The sequence below is a fragment of the Pipistrellus hanaki genome (genome assembly GCF_964339955.1).
Source record: "Pipistrellus hanaki genome assembly, chromosome: 9".
In the NCBI taxonomy this organism is placed as follows: Eukaryota; Metazoa; Chordata; class Mammalia; order Chiroptera; family Vespertilionidae; genus Pipistrellus; species Pipistrellus hanaki.
In genome coordinates this window covers 7630842-7645780 of record NC_140511.1, presented here as the reverse complement: position 1 = coordinate 7645780, position 14939 = coordinate 7630842, and the positions used below count along the sequence as shown (strand labels likewise).

Sequence of the window (14939 nt, the reverse complement as noted above, 5' to 3'; positions counted from 1 at the left end):
TTTCCCTCTTTTAGAGAGTTCAAACAAAGTCATGATACGATAAATTTGGAATATTTGAAGTCTGCAATCATCACAATGCAAAGTTTGTTTGGGAAATGATTCTGTGAGTTCAGAGAGGAAAAAACCACATTATCCTTCCCTGTCACTCCCCTGGCGATCGATCCATCCCTATTGAATATGACTGCATTTGCAGGTGTAAGTCAACCTGATCTTGAGATGGAACTGGCTGATATAGCCGACAAAGATATATGGGTGTCCAAGTTCAAATGCTTGACCGCTACTCTTGAGGATGTTGCCCGTCAGAAGGCCATTCTGGCTCAGAATCTTAAATGGAGTGATATTGAAAACCTTCCCAAACAGGACAAACTTGTATTCGAAACATGGAATGCCATCCCCAACACTTATATAAACATGAAAAAGTATGCATTTGGAGTCCTGTCGATCTTCGGCTCCACATATGTATGTGAGCAGGTCTTCTCCAACATGAACTATATTAAAAACAAACATCGGTCATGCCTCACAGATGACAATTTGCAAGCCTGTGTGAAAATGAAGGTAACGTCTTACAGCCCTGATGTGCTGACACTGTGCACTGAGGTTCAGGAGCAAAAATCCCATTAACCAGGTAAATTAAATATTTTAATTAGCTATTAATTTGCAAAAATATATTTTACATTGTTAAGTGAAAAAGTCTTATTTTTCTTCAGATTGACAGCTAACTGCAAGATCAGGTATATAGCATTAAGGTAAGAAACAATATATGCAGTGTTATATTTGTTTTAAATGTCGCAATGGTTTTGCGGCTCCCAGGTTTTTTTTTTCCCTCGGAAACAGGTCCAAGTGGCTCTTTATGTCTTAAAGGTTGCAGACCCCTGCTGTAGGGAATCCTCTGAGTTTATTTGAGCCAAACTGTTGACAGTTGCCAGAAGCAGAATCTCAACACATTGAGACAGTGCTCTGGAAAATGGTTGTTCACCTATTTTTATAAACTACCATCAGAGGTGACATTAAGTGGGTCATGTGAAATGTTTGTTGATTGATTAGGGAGGTAGGAGAGAATAAAGCGGGGAAACCTCTGGGATTGGATAAAAAATAAAATGAGGCCAGTGTCAACCTAAGAACCAGGTCAGGGTTCAATTCCTGGTCAGGGAAATACCCGGCTGGGGGCTCCATTCCCGTTGTGGGTCGCGCAGGAGGCAGCCGAACAATGATTCTCTCATCGTTGATGTTTTGCTCTCTCCCTTCCTGTCTGTGATCAATTAAAAAAAAAAAAAAAAAAGGATTAAAGGGTGAAAGATAGAGGTAGAAACCAGTTTGGGCCAAGCAGCGTTGGCAGCACTGGGCACTCAGCTTCAGACACCTCCTCGCCGTCCAGACAGCCAGCTAAACGCGTGAGCCAATCCGGGAGGTGAGACCCGACTGGCACGGCCAAGGCCTGCGCAAGCGCAGTGTGGCCCGTGCGCGCCTGCGCGGTCGGGGGAACTCGGCCCTCGGGCTCCGGGCTGCGCCGCGCGGCGCTGGGACCTCTGCGGCGCCCGCCTCCCTCTCTTTCGCTACCGCCCTTCGCCCCGTGCGCCCGCCTTTTCCGGGTTTTGGCGCGCGCCCGCCCCGTCAGTCGCAGCGGCTATTGGCTGTTAGAGAGCGGCGATTGGCTGTCGCTGACGTCGCTCAAGTGCCCTCCCGGAAATGGTCACGCTGGAAGAGGAGCTTGAGAAACGCGGGAGCTGAGGGGCGGTAAGCAGGGCCCCGCTCCGGGTGGGCAGCGTGTGGGGCCGCGGGCTTCGAGGCCCGGCTCTTCCCGAGTCGGCTTCCTCTCGCCGCTCGGCCACGGCGGTCGGCCTGCTGCCTGCGCGCCCCGAACCTCCTTGCTCTCCTCTGGGTCCCCGCGGCGCTGCGACACGGTCCCTCCCCCCCCCCCCCCCCCGCCTTCGGGGGCAGGGCCCGGGCAGCTGCTACCCGCCGGGAGGGTCTCCTTTCTTCTCTCCGAGCCTGCCCGCCCTGCGGGCCTGGCGCCCTCCTGGGCCGTCTCCGCCTGCGCGCCGCGATTTCTCGCCTGATTTCCCTCGCGGGCGCTTTGTTTCGGTGGCTGCCGTCTCGCGTCGAGCCTTACCTCTTCTGCCGAACTGTGAGTCGTCAGGGGCTCAGAGCCCGGGCCCCTCCTCCTGAGTCCCCCTCGAGGTTCCCTCGGTGCCCCGCGTTGTACTCACCCGCCAGCACTTGCTGATGGCGTCTTCCTAGGATTCCTGTGGAAAAGACGTGCGAAGGCCCCGCGTCTTCCTTTGGTTGACCTTCCTTGTAGAATTAGATGAAGCTTGAGTCAGCGCACCATCAGAAGCAAGGATACGTCACGAATAGTTAACATTTGTTGAGTTCTAGTGGTGTGTTTTGCTGAGCATTTTAATATTATGTGATTGGTTCGTAAGTAAATTCAGTGAGACAGGCATACTTATTCCCCTGCTACCTTGCCTAAGGTCGTGTAGCTAGTTGGAGCTTTCTGACCAGATCTGTTGACTCCATTACCCATTACTGAGATATTAGTATCCCTCTTTACGGTCAAGGAAACAGGTTTAGAGGAGCTAAGTGATTTGTCAAAAAATAAAAATAGCTTGTTGGTTGGAGCGTCCTGCCGAGGTTGCGGGCTCCATCCTCAGGGCGTGTACAAGATCAGCCAATGAATGCATAGGTGGAACAGCAGCTCGATGTTTCTGTCTCCCTTGCTCTCTAAAGTCAGTGAATTAAAGAAAAAAGGTAATAAATTAAGTTTGCTTAAATATTAAGAGACCCCCTGCAGTTAGAACTGAACAGGGCTTCCAGCATATTGGAGGAGAGTGACAAAGTGTTCAGTGAGACGTTTGGGTATTGAGTGTAGAGATGTGATGTCTGTGGGGAGGAGGGAATCAGAAAAGTAAGACAGAGAGGAGGAAAATGGAGCTAAACTCACTGGCTTTGAGTTCCTTTTCCATCAGTTTCTAACTTTGTGACATTAGGTAAATTACTTAACTTACTGGCCCATTTATTCATCAGTGGAGTAGAGTAATAATAGTACTTACCTCAGTGGGGTTCCTGTATTTAATCGTTTTTGTTTATTTACTTATTTATATTTTTATTTATTTCAGAGAGGAAGGGAGAAGGGGAGAGAGAGAAACATAAATGATGAGAGAATCATCGATCAGCTGCCTCCTGCTCACCCCACACTGGGGATGGAGCCCGAAATCCCCGCACGTGCCCTGCCCAGGAATCAACCTCGACCTGATTGATAGGTGGATTCTCAACCACTGAACCATGCCAGCAGAGCTATTAATGCATTTTTATACAAATGCTCAGAATAGTGCTTGACATTTATTATTCTGTTATTCTAGGCACAGCCAAGTCATTGAGACAAAAAACTTGAACCCAGGTCTTCTTACAGCTGGTCCAGTACTCCACTACACAAGTTGGTGCCTCATTGCATTCCTGCCTTGGGAAAATGTGGCGATCAGATAGTCACGCTGTCCCCAACTCCCAGGGTGGAAATAAGCAGGGCACAGCCTAAGTAAGGATGGCTGGGGCCAGTGAAAGCGGGATCCGGGGAACTTGCGAGGTTTCAGGTCATTCTAGATCTCTGGGTAGCCCGCTTCCTGGCTCAGCAGTAGTGTATTTACAATATTTGTGCTCAGTACTGTGTCACAGGTGGGTGTGAAGTGGCTTCTGCGCAGAAGCAGCTAAGATTGCCCAGTTGGGTACATGAGAATAGAACACATGAAACCATCACGATGACCATGAGCAGCACAAGGTTTGAGATGTTCCAGGGAAGCCCAGCAAACCCATGCTCACCCCAGTGTCGAAGGCGCCGAGGGCTGTAGATTGAAGGGCTTTCTCTGGTGAGCGGTTAGGCATAGTAGGCTCCTGTACTGTGGGCATGAAGGGTTTTATGGGTTTTGTATTCTCTCTTCCCGCCGCCTCTCCGTGTGTAGTAGAGGCCTTTTTCATAGGTCCTGCCTGTCTCAGGGAGGCCAGAGGGAGCCATGCCTGCTCCCAGGGTCCACATGGCTGGGGGCCTTGAGAATCAGTGAGAATTAGAAGGCTCCAGGTGAGGTGACACTTGGGACAGACTCAAGGCCTCTAGCATCCTCTCATCCCCCAGAACTTTTGCTCAGTGTCATCCTCTGCTGTCTGTTTTCCTTTAATGAGGGAAACTTCTCAAACTCTGTTCTGGAACTGCCCGCATGAGAATGGAGTGCTGAGTTAAAGGGGAGATTCCCAGGCTTCACCCCAGCCTTCCTGAATCCAAGCCCCTCTGTGGGAACAGGAGAACTCTGCATTTGTATACTTTTCTAAAAATTGAAAACTAACTGGTTGTTGTTGTTTGTTATATTTTTTTATTTTTTATTTTTTTAAAATATATTTTATTGATTTTTTACAGAGAGGAAGGGAGAGGGACAGAAAGTCAGAAACACCGACGAGAGAGGGACATAGATCAGCTGCCTCCTGCACACCCTCCACTGGGGACATGCCCACAACCAAGGTACATGCCCTTGACCAGAATCGAACCCGGGACCCTTCAGTCTGCAGGCTGACGCTCTATCCACTGAGCCAAACCGGTCTTGGCTGTTGTTGTTTGTTTTAATATTTTTATTGATTTGAGAGAGTGAGAAACATCAATTATGATCGGCTGCCTCCTGTGCACCCCACACTGGGGATGGAGCCCCAACCCGTGCATGTGCCCTGACAGGGAATCAACCTCGACCTCCTGACTCATAGGTTGAGGCTCAACCACTGAGCCACACCAGCCAGGCAAGAACCTTTTGTTTTTTTATTTAGCTTTCTTCCAACAAATATTTAATACATACTTAAGCATGCTGAATACAAGTTAGGTATGGTATCAACTAGACAGATTTGGCCTGTTTTGTTCAAATGAAATCTGCATTAAATTTTTTTTATTTTATTGATTTTTTTACAGAGAGGGATACAGAGTTAGAAACATTGATGAGAAAAAAGCATTGATCAGCTGCCTCCTGCATACCTCCTGCTGGGGATGTGCCCACAACCAAGGTACATGTCCTTGACCGGAATAAAACTTGGGACTCTTCAGTCCACAGGCTGAGGGCTCTATCCACTGAATCACACCGGTTAGGGCAGAAATCTGTATTTTATATGTTTGTTTATTTTTAGTGCTCAGGCAAGAAGTTTATTAAAAAGCTCATGAGCAAGAGGCAATTATCCCCTCCCCAGGGAAAGGAAGAATTGGCTTCTCTCTTTTTTTCTTCTTTACATTTTGTTTAGAGGATGTTGGGGGAGAGTTGGAGTAAACACCTGGTAGGTTAGGGAGAGGCAGATTGTATGGCGTTTGAGAGTCTGGCGGGGCCTTGTGACGCGATGCAGGAAGAAATGAGGAGCTTTGCGTTCATGGGCAGGCTGTGGAGTTAGAAGGAGCATGGACTTCGGAGTTAGCCCAACCTGACCTTGTCACACCTAGTGTGTGGCCTTGAGCAAACCAGTTAATTTCTCTGAGCCTCAGGTCTTTATCTGTAAATAAAGTTAGCCTTGATTGAGCATTGACCTATGAACCAGGAGTTCACAATTTGATTCCAGGTCAAGGCACATGCCCAGATTTCGGGCTCCATCCCCAGTGCAAGAGGCAGCTAATCAATGATTCTGGTCATTGATGTTTCTCTCTCTTGCTCCCTCTCTGAAATCAATAAAAATATATTTTTAAAAAATGGTGCTTCATAGTGTGACGAAATTAAACAACACAATGTGAATAAAGTGCTTAGTATGGTGTGTGGCATATAATAAGTGCGAATTTAAAAGCAGAAGGTTTTGGTATCCCATTTTGAAGCTGATGATGTTCAGGAGCAGAGGGTTAAGTTACTTGGCTGAAGTCACACAGCTAATGGATGGTGGTCCATGGAGTCTGGATTTGCACTCTGGTTCTTCTCCAGAGCCATCTCTGAACCTGAGCTTGGTTCTGCTTCGCACAGGAATAATTCCCCGGTGGGTTGCTCTGAAGCCATATGAGAAAATGTTCAAGTGCTTAGCTTAGTGCCTGGCACTTGCTAATAAACAAGGTTAGTTTGTACTCTCCTTTCCGAGAACACAGAAAGCTTCCAGGCTTTTGAGGAGCTATTCCATCCTTGTTGAAAAGGCCCCGCTTTCTCACAGGTGACTGGGAAGACTTTTTTTTTATTTTATTTTATTTATTTTTTTAGCATATTTTATTGATTTTTCACAGAGGAAGGGAAAGGGATAGATAGCTAGAAACATCGATGAGAGAGAATCATCGACCAGCTACCTCTTGCACACCCCCCACCGGGGATGTGCCCACAACCAAGGTACATGCCCTTGACCAGAATCGAACCTGGGACCCTTCAGTCCGCAGGCTGACGCTCTATCCACTGAGCCAAACCGGTTAGGCTGGGAAGACTTTGCTGCAGGTTCTAGGTAGGCTGCCTACGCAGGGTCAACCCCAGCCACACGGGTGGTTCTGCAGCTGGGGATCTCCTCTCCTCTAGGGTGAAGGCCATGCCGCCCCCTGGGAAAGTCCCCCGAAAGGAGAACCTGGGGCTGCAGTGTGAGTGGGGGTCCTGCTCCTTTGTGTGCTCTGCCATGGAGGAGTTCTTCGAGCATGTCACTCAGCACCTGCAGAAGCACCTGCACAGCTCGGGGGAGGAGGAGGAGGAAGAGGAGGAGGACCTGCTGGGTAAGAGGACACGGGAGGGGAAAGAGCTCAAGGGAAGGGGAACATCTGACTTTCCTTCCCTCCGACGGAGAAGGCAGTGCAGGAGAGTGGTGGTTTAATTTTCTAGCTGTGCTTTTATTTGTAAAAACATTGTAGACGCATAGAAAACTCATTCAACGAGGGTTTTCAACGACCAGACCCATCAAAGTTCTTAATTCATTTCTCCTCGTGGAAATCTGCAGTCATCACAGATAAAGTCACCGAAGAGCCTCCTGTTGTCCTGTTTCCAGCTCACTTCTTACAGCACCAGCACTGGCCTTTGCAGTTCCCTGGCTTTCTTCATTCTGTCCTTGCATTCCTTTCCCCTTCCTTCCTTCCTTCCTTCCTTCCTTCCTTCCTTCCTTCCTTCCTTCCTTTCTTTAAAAAAAAAAGTATATATATCTTTTATATATATTATTTTAAACTTTCCCCCCCCATTTTATTGATTTATTACAGAGTGGAAGGTAGAGGGATAGAGAATTAGAAACATCGATGAGAGAGAAACATCAATCAGCTGTCCCCTGCACATCCCCCCACACACACACACTCACACACTGGGGATGTGCCCACAACCAAGGTACATGCCCTTGACTGGAATCGAACCTGGGACCTTTCAGTCTGCAGGCCGACGCTCTATCCACTGAGCCAAACTGGTCTCTCTCTATATTTTTTTTACAGAGAGGAAGGGAGAGGGACAGAGAGAAACATCGATGAGAGAGAAACATCAATCAGCTGCCTCCTGCACACCCCTTAATGGGGATGTGCCTGCAACCAAGGTACTTGCCCTTGATTGGAATCGAACCTGGGACCTTTCAGTTCGCAGACCGATGCTCTACTACTGAGCCAAACCGGTTTCGGCTGTTTTTTACATATTTTTATTGATTTCAGAGAGGATGGGAGAAGAGAGAGAGATAGAAACATCAATGATGAGAGAATTGTTGATTGGGTGTCTCCTGCATGCCCCCAACTGGGGATTAAGCCCACAGCCTGGGCATGTGCCCTTGACCGGAATTGAACCTGGGACTCTTCAGTCCACAGGCCAACACTCTATCTGCATTAGTATTCATTCATTCATTCTTTCATTCATTTATTTATTAGAGGCTCAGTGTATGAATTCGTGCATGGGTGGGGTCAGGCCAGCCTAGCCCGGTGGAGGGGACATGGGCGGTTGGCCGGCCAGTCTGCTGGTTGAACTATACTGGTCGAGGGGCTTTTTTATTACACTGAGTGGCCAGATTATTATGTGTTCAGAGATCATAATCTGGCCACTCAGTACATTTTTTGTTGATTTCAGAGAGGAAGGGAGAGGGAGAGAGAGATGAAACATCTTTGATGAGGGAGAATCATTGGCTGCCTTCTGCACGCCCCACACTGGGGATCAAGCCTGCAACCCAGTCATATGCCCTTATCCGGAATCAAACCCGGACCTTTCAGTCTGCAGGCTGATGCTCTGTCCACTGAGCCACACCGACCAGGGCTGACCTTCCTTTTGTACTGTACAAGCTGTTGGTAACTTGCTTTTTTCACTTTTTTTTTTTTTTTTTTAATGTGACCACCAATTAGGAATGCATTTTACATCACAACCCTGTACACACAAGTTAAAAATATTTGGAAAGCCGAAACCGGTTTGGCTCAGTGGTAGAGTGTCGGTCTGCAGACTGGAGGGTCCCGGGTTCGATTCCGGTCAAGGGCATGTAGCTTGGTTGCGGGCACATCCCCGGTTGGGGGTGTGCAGAAGGCAGCTGGTGGATGTTTCTCTCTCATCGACGTTTCTAGCTCTCTATCTCTCTCCCTTCCTCTCTGTAAAAAATCAATAAAATATATTTTAAAAAAAATTTTGGAAAAGTATTTACCTGTATTAAATGCTCTCTGAAGTGTTCTCTTATTCTGTTTCTTTAAAAGAAAAAAAAATGTGGCCTCACTGGTGTGACTCGATTGTTTGAGTGTTATCCTTTGCTTGGAAAGGTTTTACTGGTTTGATTTCCGGTCAGTTCACACATGTGGTTCCGGGTTCCATTCCCAGACAGAAGGCAACTGATCGGTGTTTCTCTTTCACATCAATGTCTCCTTCCTTCCCTCCCTCTCTCCCTCCTCTCTCTTCAAGCATGTCCTTGAGTGAGGATTAAAAGAAAGAAAGAAAATGTGGTTTGCAATCCCCTAAATTGATTTTGCCACCACTAATAGGTCACAGCAGAGTTTGAAAACTGAGGAAGAAAGTACAGAGATAGCTCCCTTCGAATTCTGTTCGAAGTTGTGACTAAAATATCTAGCTAACAGTTTCAAAAGCTAAATGATATTTACACAATAGAGAAATTAAGGGATTGTGACATTTTTCAAAGTATAACCCATGTAAACATTGACAGTATGGTGCTTAGATGGAATGGTTACGGACCTTCCTGGAGAAGACGATCGGGAGGAGAGGGTTTGTGCTGGACACAGAGCGGGTGTCCCTGTTGGGAGGCGGCAGCTGCCGCAGGCGCAGCACACACTCAGCCAGGAACCGCACGCCACTCCGGCCCTCCGAGGTGCCGGCGCTGGGGCTGGGCCCCCGCCCTCCGCACAGCTCACACTTCTCCCCTAGTTCATAGACCGCCCTTCGGATCTGACACCAGGGAACCTTCCAGACGCCTCCCTGTTCCACCTGCAGGGAACTTCCGGTTGGTCACAGCTTATAACTCTACCTGTGATGATTCGATGAATGCTTTTCCACCCTGGCTGTAAGCTCTGTGAGGGCAGAGGCTGGGCTCTTGACTCGTGACATCCCAGCACTTGGCACACGGAGGTGCACAAGGTGCTGAAGGAACTGACAGTTGGTCAGGGTGCAGCTTCCTCACCTGCTGCCAGTGCCACAGGTGGAAGGAGCGAGCGTAGAAAGCATCGTGTTCTCTCTAAACCCCTTTCCGCAGAGGAAGAGTTCTCCTGCTTATGGCAGGAGTGTGGCTTTTGTTCTCTGGACAGTTCTGCCGACCTTGTCCGCCACGTCTACTTCCACTGCTACCACACGAAGCTGAAGCAGTGGGGGCTGCAGGCCCTGCAGAGCCAGGCCGACCTCAGCCCTTGCATCCTGGACTTCCACAGTCGCAACATCATCCCGGACATCCCGGACCACTTCCTGTGTCTGTGGGAGCACTGTGAGGTCAGCAGGTAGTTGCCAGAAATAGGGCGAGGGGAAGTTGCAGGTCTGAACTCTAGAAGCCTTGATCCTTTCTTCGGACCCTTATGGTCCTGGGCTCCTGCTAGTACTCCTTCGTGGCTGCGGGGCTCCCTTGCTCAAACGTCCCCGCCCTCAGTTCACTTGGGAGGGAGCCTGTGGACGCATGGGGTTAGGATCCCTCCGCCCGCCCTCAGTCCTTACCCCAAGTTGCTCCTGGCACAGAGATCCTTCGACAATCCCGAGTGGTTCTACCGGCACGTGGAAGCGCACAGCCTGTGCTGTGAATACAAAGTCGTTGGCAAGGACAACCATGTGGTGCTGTGCGGCTGGAAAGGTAGGGTCGCTCCTCAGCTCTGGCCTCTGAAGAACCCTGGGATTCTGAAGGGCTAGTGCAGCTGGGTGTCCTGCCGGGCACAGCTGGCTGCTTCTGGAAGCCGCGGGGGGGGGGGGGGGGTCCAGAGCCTGCGTGGGTGTGTGGCTGGAGCCTGCCTGGTCCTCCCCAGGCTGCACCTGCACCTTCAAGGACCACTGCAAGCTTCGCGAGCACCTGCGCAGCCACACCCAGGAGAAGGTGGCGGCCTGCCCCACCTGTGGGGGCATGTTTGCCAACAACACCAAGTTCTTAGACCACATCCGGCGCCAGACCTCACTGGACCGTAAGCAGTCAGAGTGGGTGCAGGCTGTTCAGCCTGTGGGTTGGGGCGTATCTCCAGGGCTGTATGCAACCTGGCGGTCTGCCTTAGGGCTCGGGCACCTGCGCGGTCTCCGCTGGCTCGCAGTCATTAGGCATTGCTACTCAGCTGACTGTGCTGTCAGTTACTCAGTGAATCTTCACAGCAGCCCGTGAGGCAGGCCTCTATCCCCTTTTTGCAGATGAGGAAGCTAAGGCTCAGAGAGCTTAAAATCACTTACTTGAGACCACACAGCTAGTAAGTGTCCAAGCCGGGATTCTAATTCAGTTCTCCGTGCCAAGTCCCACGCTCTTTCCGTGATTCTGTCCATCCTAGTCCCATGCCCCTGTCTCCTCGGGTGGTTCCCTTCTGCCTGGGAGGCTCCCCTCTGGGACTCGTTCTCCCCTCTACCTCCGCCCTCTTCTACAGCCACCCCTTCTTTTCCTGCCTGCCCCAGAGCAGCGCTTCCAGTGCTCTCACTGCTCCAAGAGGTTTGCCACTGAGAGGCTGCTGCGAGACCACATGCGTAACCATGGTGAGTGAGTGGGCACCACCAGCCTCCCTGCCCGCCCCCCCGGTTCCCCTGGCCCTCAGATACAGCCTCCTCTGCTCCTCAGTGAACCACTACAAGTGCCCTCTGTGCGATATGACCTGTCCCCTGCCATCTTCCCTCCGCAACCACATGCGCTTTCGTCACAGCGAGGACCGGCCCTTTAAATGCGACTGTTGTGACTACAGGTAAGGGGAACCGGGGCCGGAAATCACAGACCTGGTGTTCTAGAATCCCCATGCCCTCCCACCCTCCTGACCTCTCCTGGCAGCTGCAAGAATCTGATCGATCTCCGGAAGCACCTGGATACCCACAGCAAGGAGCCAGCCTACAAGTGTGATGTTGAGAACTGCACCTTCAGCGCCCGAGCCCTCTGCTCCGTCAAGTCCCACTTCCGGAAAGTGCATGAAGTGAGTGGGGCTGGGGTGGAAGGGTCAGCAGAGTGGAGGGCGGGGGTGAGCTGAGAGCTGACCTCCCTTCCCCCCCATCAGGGTTACTCAGAGCCAAGGTACAAATGCCACGTGTGTGACAAATGCTTCACCAGGGGTAACAACCTCACTGTGCATCTTCGAAAGAAGCACCAGTTCAAGTGGCCCTCAGGGCACCCCCGTTTCCGGTATGTCTCCACCCTCCCATAGGTTCACACACATTTCTTCCCATACTCAAATTACAGTTTTTAATTTGATAGTGCCTTGATGCCCTCCATCCCCATTTAGGCTCAAGGAACCCCAAGAATAGCAGTGAGTGAGGCAAAAATATTTTTCTGATTTTTGAATTCAAGGTACAGTGACAAACCCAGTAAATGGTTTTGTCAATAAAAAGTCCTGCAGCCAAAATAGAAGTAGAGCCTAAGGGTCCAGAACCATAGCTCCTTGACCTCAGCCTCTGTAGTAATTTCTTATTTTTCCTCCTCCCTCACCCCCACCCTCTGGGTTTCTACTTAAAATTCTCCATTTTGAGTAATGAGCTTCCTCTGGCTTTCATGTCCTGCTAAACATCTCTGTCTTCAGCTCCATTACTGAGAAACCCAGGGCTCCCGGTCCCTTGGGTTTGTTCCTCACTTGCCACGCCCCCATTTCTGTGGCCCCGCCCCTGCCTGATGCCACGCCCGCTCCTGCTTCCCCAGATACAAGGAGCATGAGGACGGCTACATGCGGCTGCAGCTGGTTCGCTATGAAAGTGTGGAACTGACACAGCAGCTGCTGCGGCAGCCACAGGAGGGCTCGGACCTGGGAGCGTCCCTGAACGAGAGCGGCCTGCAGAGCATCATTCTAGAAACGGTGCCCGGGGAGCCAGGGCCCCAGCCAGAGGCGGAGGAGGAGGGCCGAGGTGGTGAGGACAGCCTCTCGGCCTCTCAGGACACCTCCAGTCCCGTCATCCACGTGGTGAATCAGGCCAATGCCCAGGAGATTGTCTACTATGTGCTGTCCAAAGGCCCGGGAGAGCCCCACCCCAGCCCCTGAGCCCCTCGGGGCCTCATGGAGAAGCTTCAGGGAGGAGCTGGGAACCAGAAGTCCGGATGGCGTGAAGGCGGTCGAGCAGCAACATTCCTAGCCCAGGCTTGGGTCTGAGCCAGGCTGGCGGCAGTGCCCCTTGGGGCAGCCCTTGCCAGTGGATGCCTTTTGGAGGGGTGCTGGGAGCAGTGTGGTCCACTCAGGATCTGGCTTGCATCAGTCGGCAGATTCTGAGGACTTTCCTTTTCTGCCACACCATGTCTTTGTGGGGACCCTGAGGAGCTGGGACCGAGGAGGATAGCCTGGTTGTGTATGTTCTTTTCTGTAGAGGGAGCTACCCTGTTTCCCCAAAAATATTTTTTCTCCCAAAGTTGCGCTAGGTCTTATTTTCAGGGATGTCTTATTTTTCCATGCGCTAGGTCTTATTTTCGGAGGATGTCTTATTTTCAGGGAAACACAGTAGTGTCAGGCCCAACCATGACCTCTAGACATGCTGGAGCAGTGGTGAAAGTCCTCAGTCAGCTTGCACCCACTCCTGTCTTTAGGGTTTCTCGGGCCCCAGAATGACCTGGATCTAGTTCCTGCCACGGCCCTTCCTTTCACCCGCCAGCTGAGCCGCTTCCCTCCCAGGGTTCCTCCTGCCCCCAAGGACTTCGGCGTCATGCTCAGGGCCGAGGCGGGGCAGTGTGCGTAGCGCTTGTTTTGGTAATAAATGCTTCTGCTGTTAGTCTGTCTAGTGTTTGGTGCAGTTAACTAGGTAATGAGATACAGCCACCCAGAAAAGGAGCTGAGTAATTAGGCTTGTTCCCCTCTTCTGTTCCCAGTTCACCTCCCCCTGCTTTTATGAAATGTCCATTTCTTCTCAGCATCTACCCTCCTTCTGGGGGTCCTAGGCAGAGGCCATCCTGTCTAATAAAAGAGTAATATGAAAATTAACTGTCACTCCAACACAAACTGGCCACCCTCATGTGGACACAGATGGCCAGCAAGGGAGGGCAGTTGGGGGCGATCAGGCTTGCATGGGAGGGCAGTTTGGGGTTACCAGGCCAGCAGGGGAGGGCACTTAGGGGCAGTCCGGTTGGCAGAGGAGCAGTTAGGTGATCAAGCTGGCAGAGGAGTGGTTAGGCCGTAGGGGTGTCGAACTCAATCAGAGAAGGGGCCAAAATCTAAAATCCAGCCTAAATCGTGGGCCGAATGGTTTACTGAACAGTCATAAACTGACAATGTCATAAACTGACAGCGGAGTGCAGTGATAACAGCGTGGTGCGGGCCACATTGCAAGGCCTGGCGGGCTGGATTTGGCCCGCGGGCCTTGTGTTTGACACATGTGGGTTAGGGGGTGATCAGGCAGGCAGGCAAGCTGTTGGAAGCCAGCAGTCCTGGATTGTGAGAGGGATATCTCAGATTAGAGAGGGTGCAGGCTGGTCTGAGGGACACCCACCCCCATGCATGAATCAGCCTCTAGGGAATTTATATAATAATAGCACTCTAGAACAGGTGAGTGGGGCTAACCACGAAGATACAGCATCAGACCAGGCCCTCACCACCTGAGTGCCTCTGGGGCAGGCAGTTCTTTCCCTCGGGGGCTGGGGCTGAGGAGGAGGCTGGCAGTGAGGATGGATTTGGGGGCCTAGGGACTGGTTGGAACTTGGGAGTCCAGAACTAAGGTGGGAAATTGTGTGTGTGAGTGCATTTTCCTGGGGAAAGGGTCTGGTTTTCATCCAGTTCTCAGAGGTTGAAGCCCTCCAAAATAAGAATGAGGTGTGTCCGGCCACTTTGCAGTAGCCTGTCCATTCTAAAAGTCTGCGCTCTGGAGAGGCCAGGAAAGGGTTCTCCAGAGTCTTGGCTGGACAGAGAGCTGCCCAGCAAGAGTTTCTGGGCCTTAAAAACTGCCCAGCCGAAGCCGGTGTGGCTCAGTGGAAGAGCCTTGGCCTGCGGACTGAAAGGTCCCGGGTTCGATTCCGGGCAAGGGCATGTACCTTGGTTGCGGGCATATCCCCAGTGGGGGGTGTGCAGGAGGCAGCTGGTCGATGTTTCTCTCTCATCGATGTTTCTAACTCTCTATCCCTTTCTCTTCCTCTCTGTAAAAAACCAATAAAATATATATATATTAAAAATATATATATATACACTTTGATATTGCTTGATTTTGTTATGTGTTATATTAGAATTTTAAAACAATATCAAAGGATGGATTTGGGGGCCTAGGGACTGGTTGGAACTTGGGAGTCCAGAACTAAGGTGGGAAATTGTGTGTGTGTGTGTGCATTTTCCTGTTTAAGAACTGTTTAAAAAGCAACAGCGGGCACTCTGACTAGAAGGCCCTCCTGCACCACCCGTCCCAGGTGCCTATGCTCCACTTTCGCTGCTGCCCTGGGCTCCTCCATCCACTCTTCATGCATTTCTCCAAGTG

The 14939-nt window shown here is 50.7% G+C and overlaps 1 protein-coding gene across 3 annotated transcripts; it reads left to right on the top strand.

Moving 5' to 3' along the window:
* The first annotated feature begins 1648 nt into the window (after positions 1-1648).
* On the top strand, positions 1649-14643 carry HINFP (histone H4 transcription factor). Of its 3 annotated transcripts, XM_084894473.1 has the most exons (11): positions 1649-1734; positions 6492-6679; positions 9604-9833; positions 10074-10185; positions 10355-10507; positions 10980-11057; positions 11140-11260; positions 11344-11482; positions 11564-11688; positions 12199-13654; positions 13863-14643. In XM_084894473.1, exons 2-10 carry the CDS (start codon positions 6502-6504, stop codon positions 12533-12535), a joined length of 1473 nt encoding a protein of 490 aa, XP_084750599.1. In that variant the 5' UTR covers positions 1649-1734; positions 6492-6501; the 3' UTR covers positions 12536-13654; positions 13863-14643. The 3 variants fall into 3 exon arrangements, with proteins under 3 accessions (XP_084750599.1, XP_084750598.1, XP_084750600.1); XM_084894472.1 differs by lacking the exon at positions 13863-14643 and having other exon boundaries at positions 1704-2125; positions 12199-13433; XM_084894474.1 differs by lacking the exons at positions 1649-1734; positions 6492-6679; positions 13863-14643 and having other exon boundaries at positions 9562-9841; positions 12199-13433.
* The last annotated feature ends 296 nt before the right edge of the window (positions 14644-14939 follow it).

Bases quoted from the DNA above. Each gene is read 5' to 3' on its own strand.
- HINFP (XM_084894473.1), top strand. From the start codon at position 6,502: ATGCCGCCCCCTGGGAAAGTCCCCCGAAAGGAGAACCTGGGGCTGCAG. The intron at 6,680-9,603 runs GTAAGAGGACAC...CCCTTTCCGCAG, and splicing joins AGAGGAGGAGGACCTGCTGG to AGGAAGAGTTCTCCTGCTTA. The intron at 11,483-11,563 runs GTGAGTGGGGCT...CCCCCCCATCAG, and splicing joins ACTTCCGGAAAGTGCATGAA to GGTTACTCAGAGCCAAGGTA.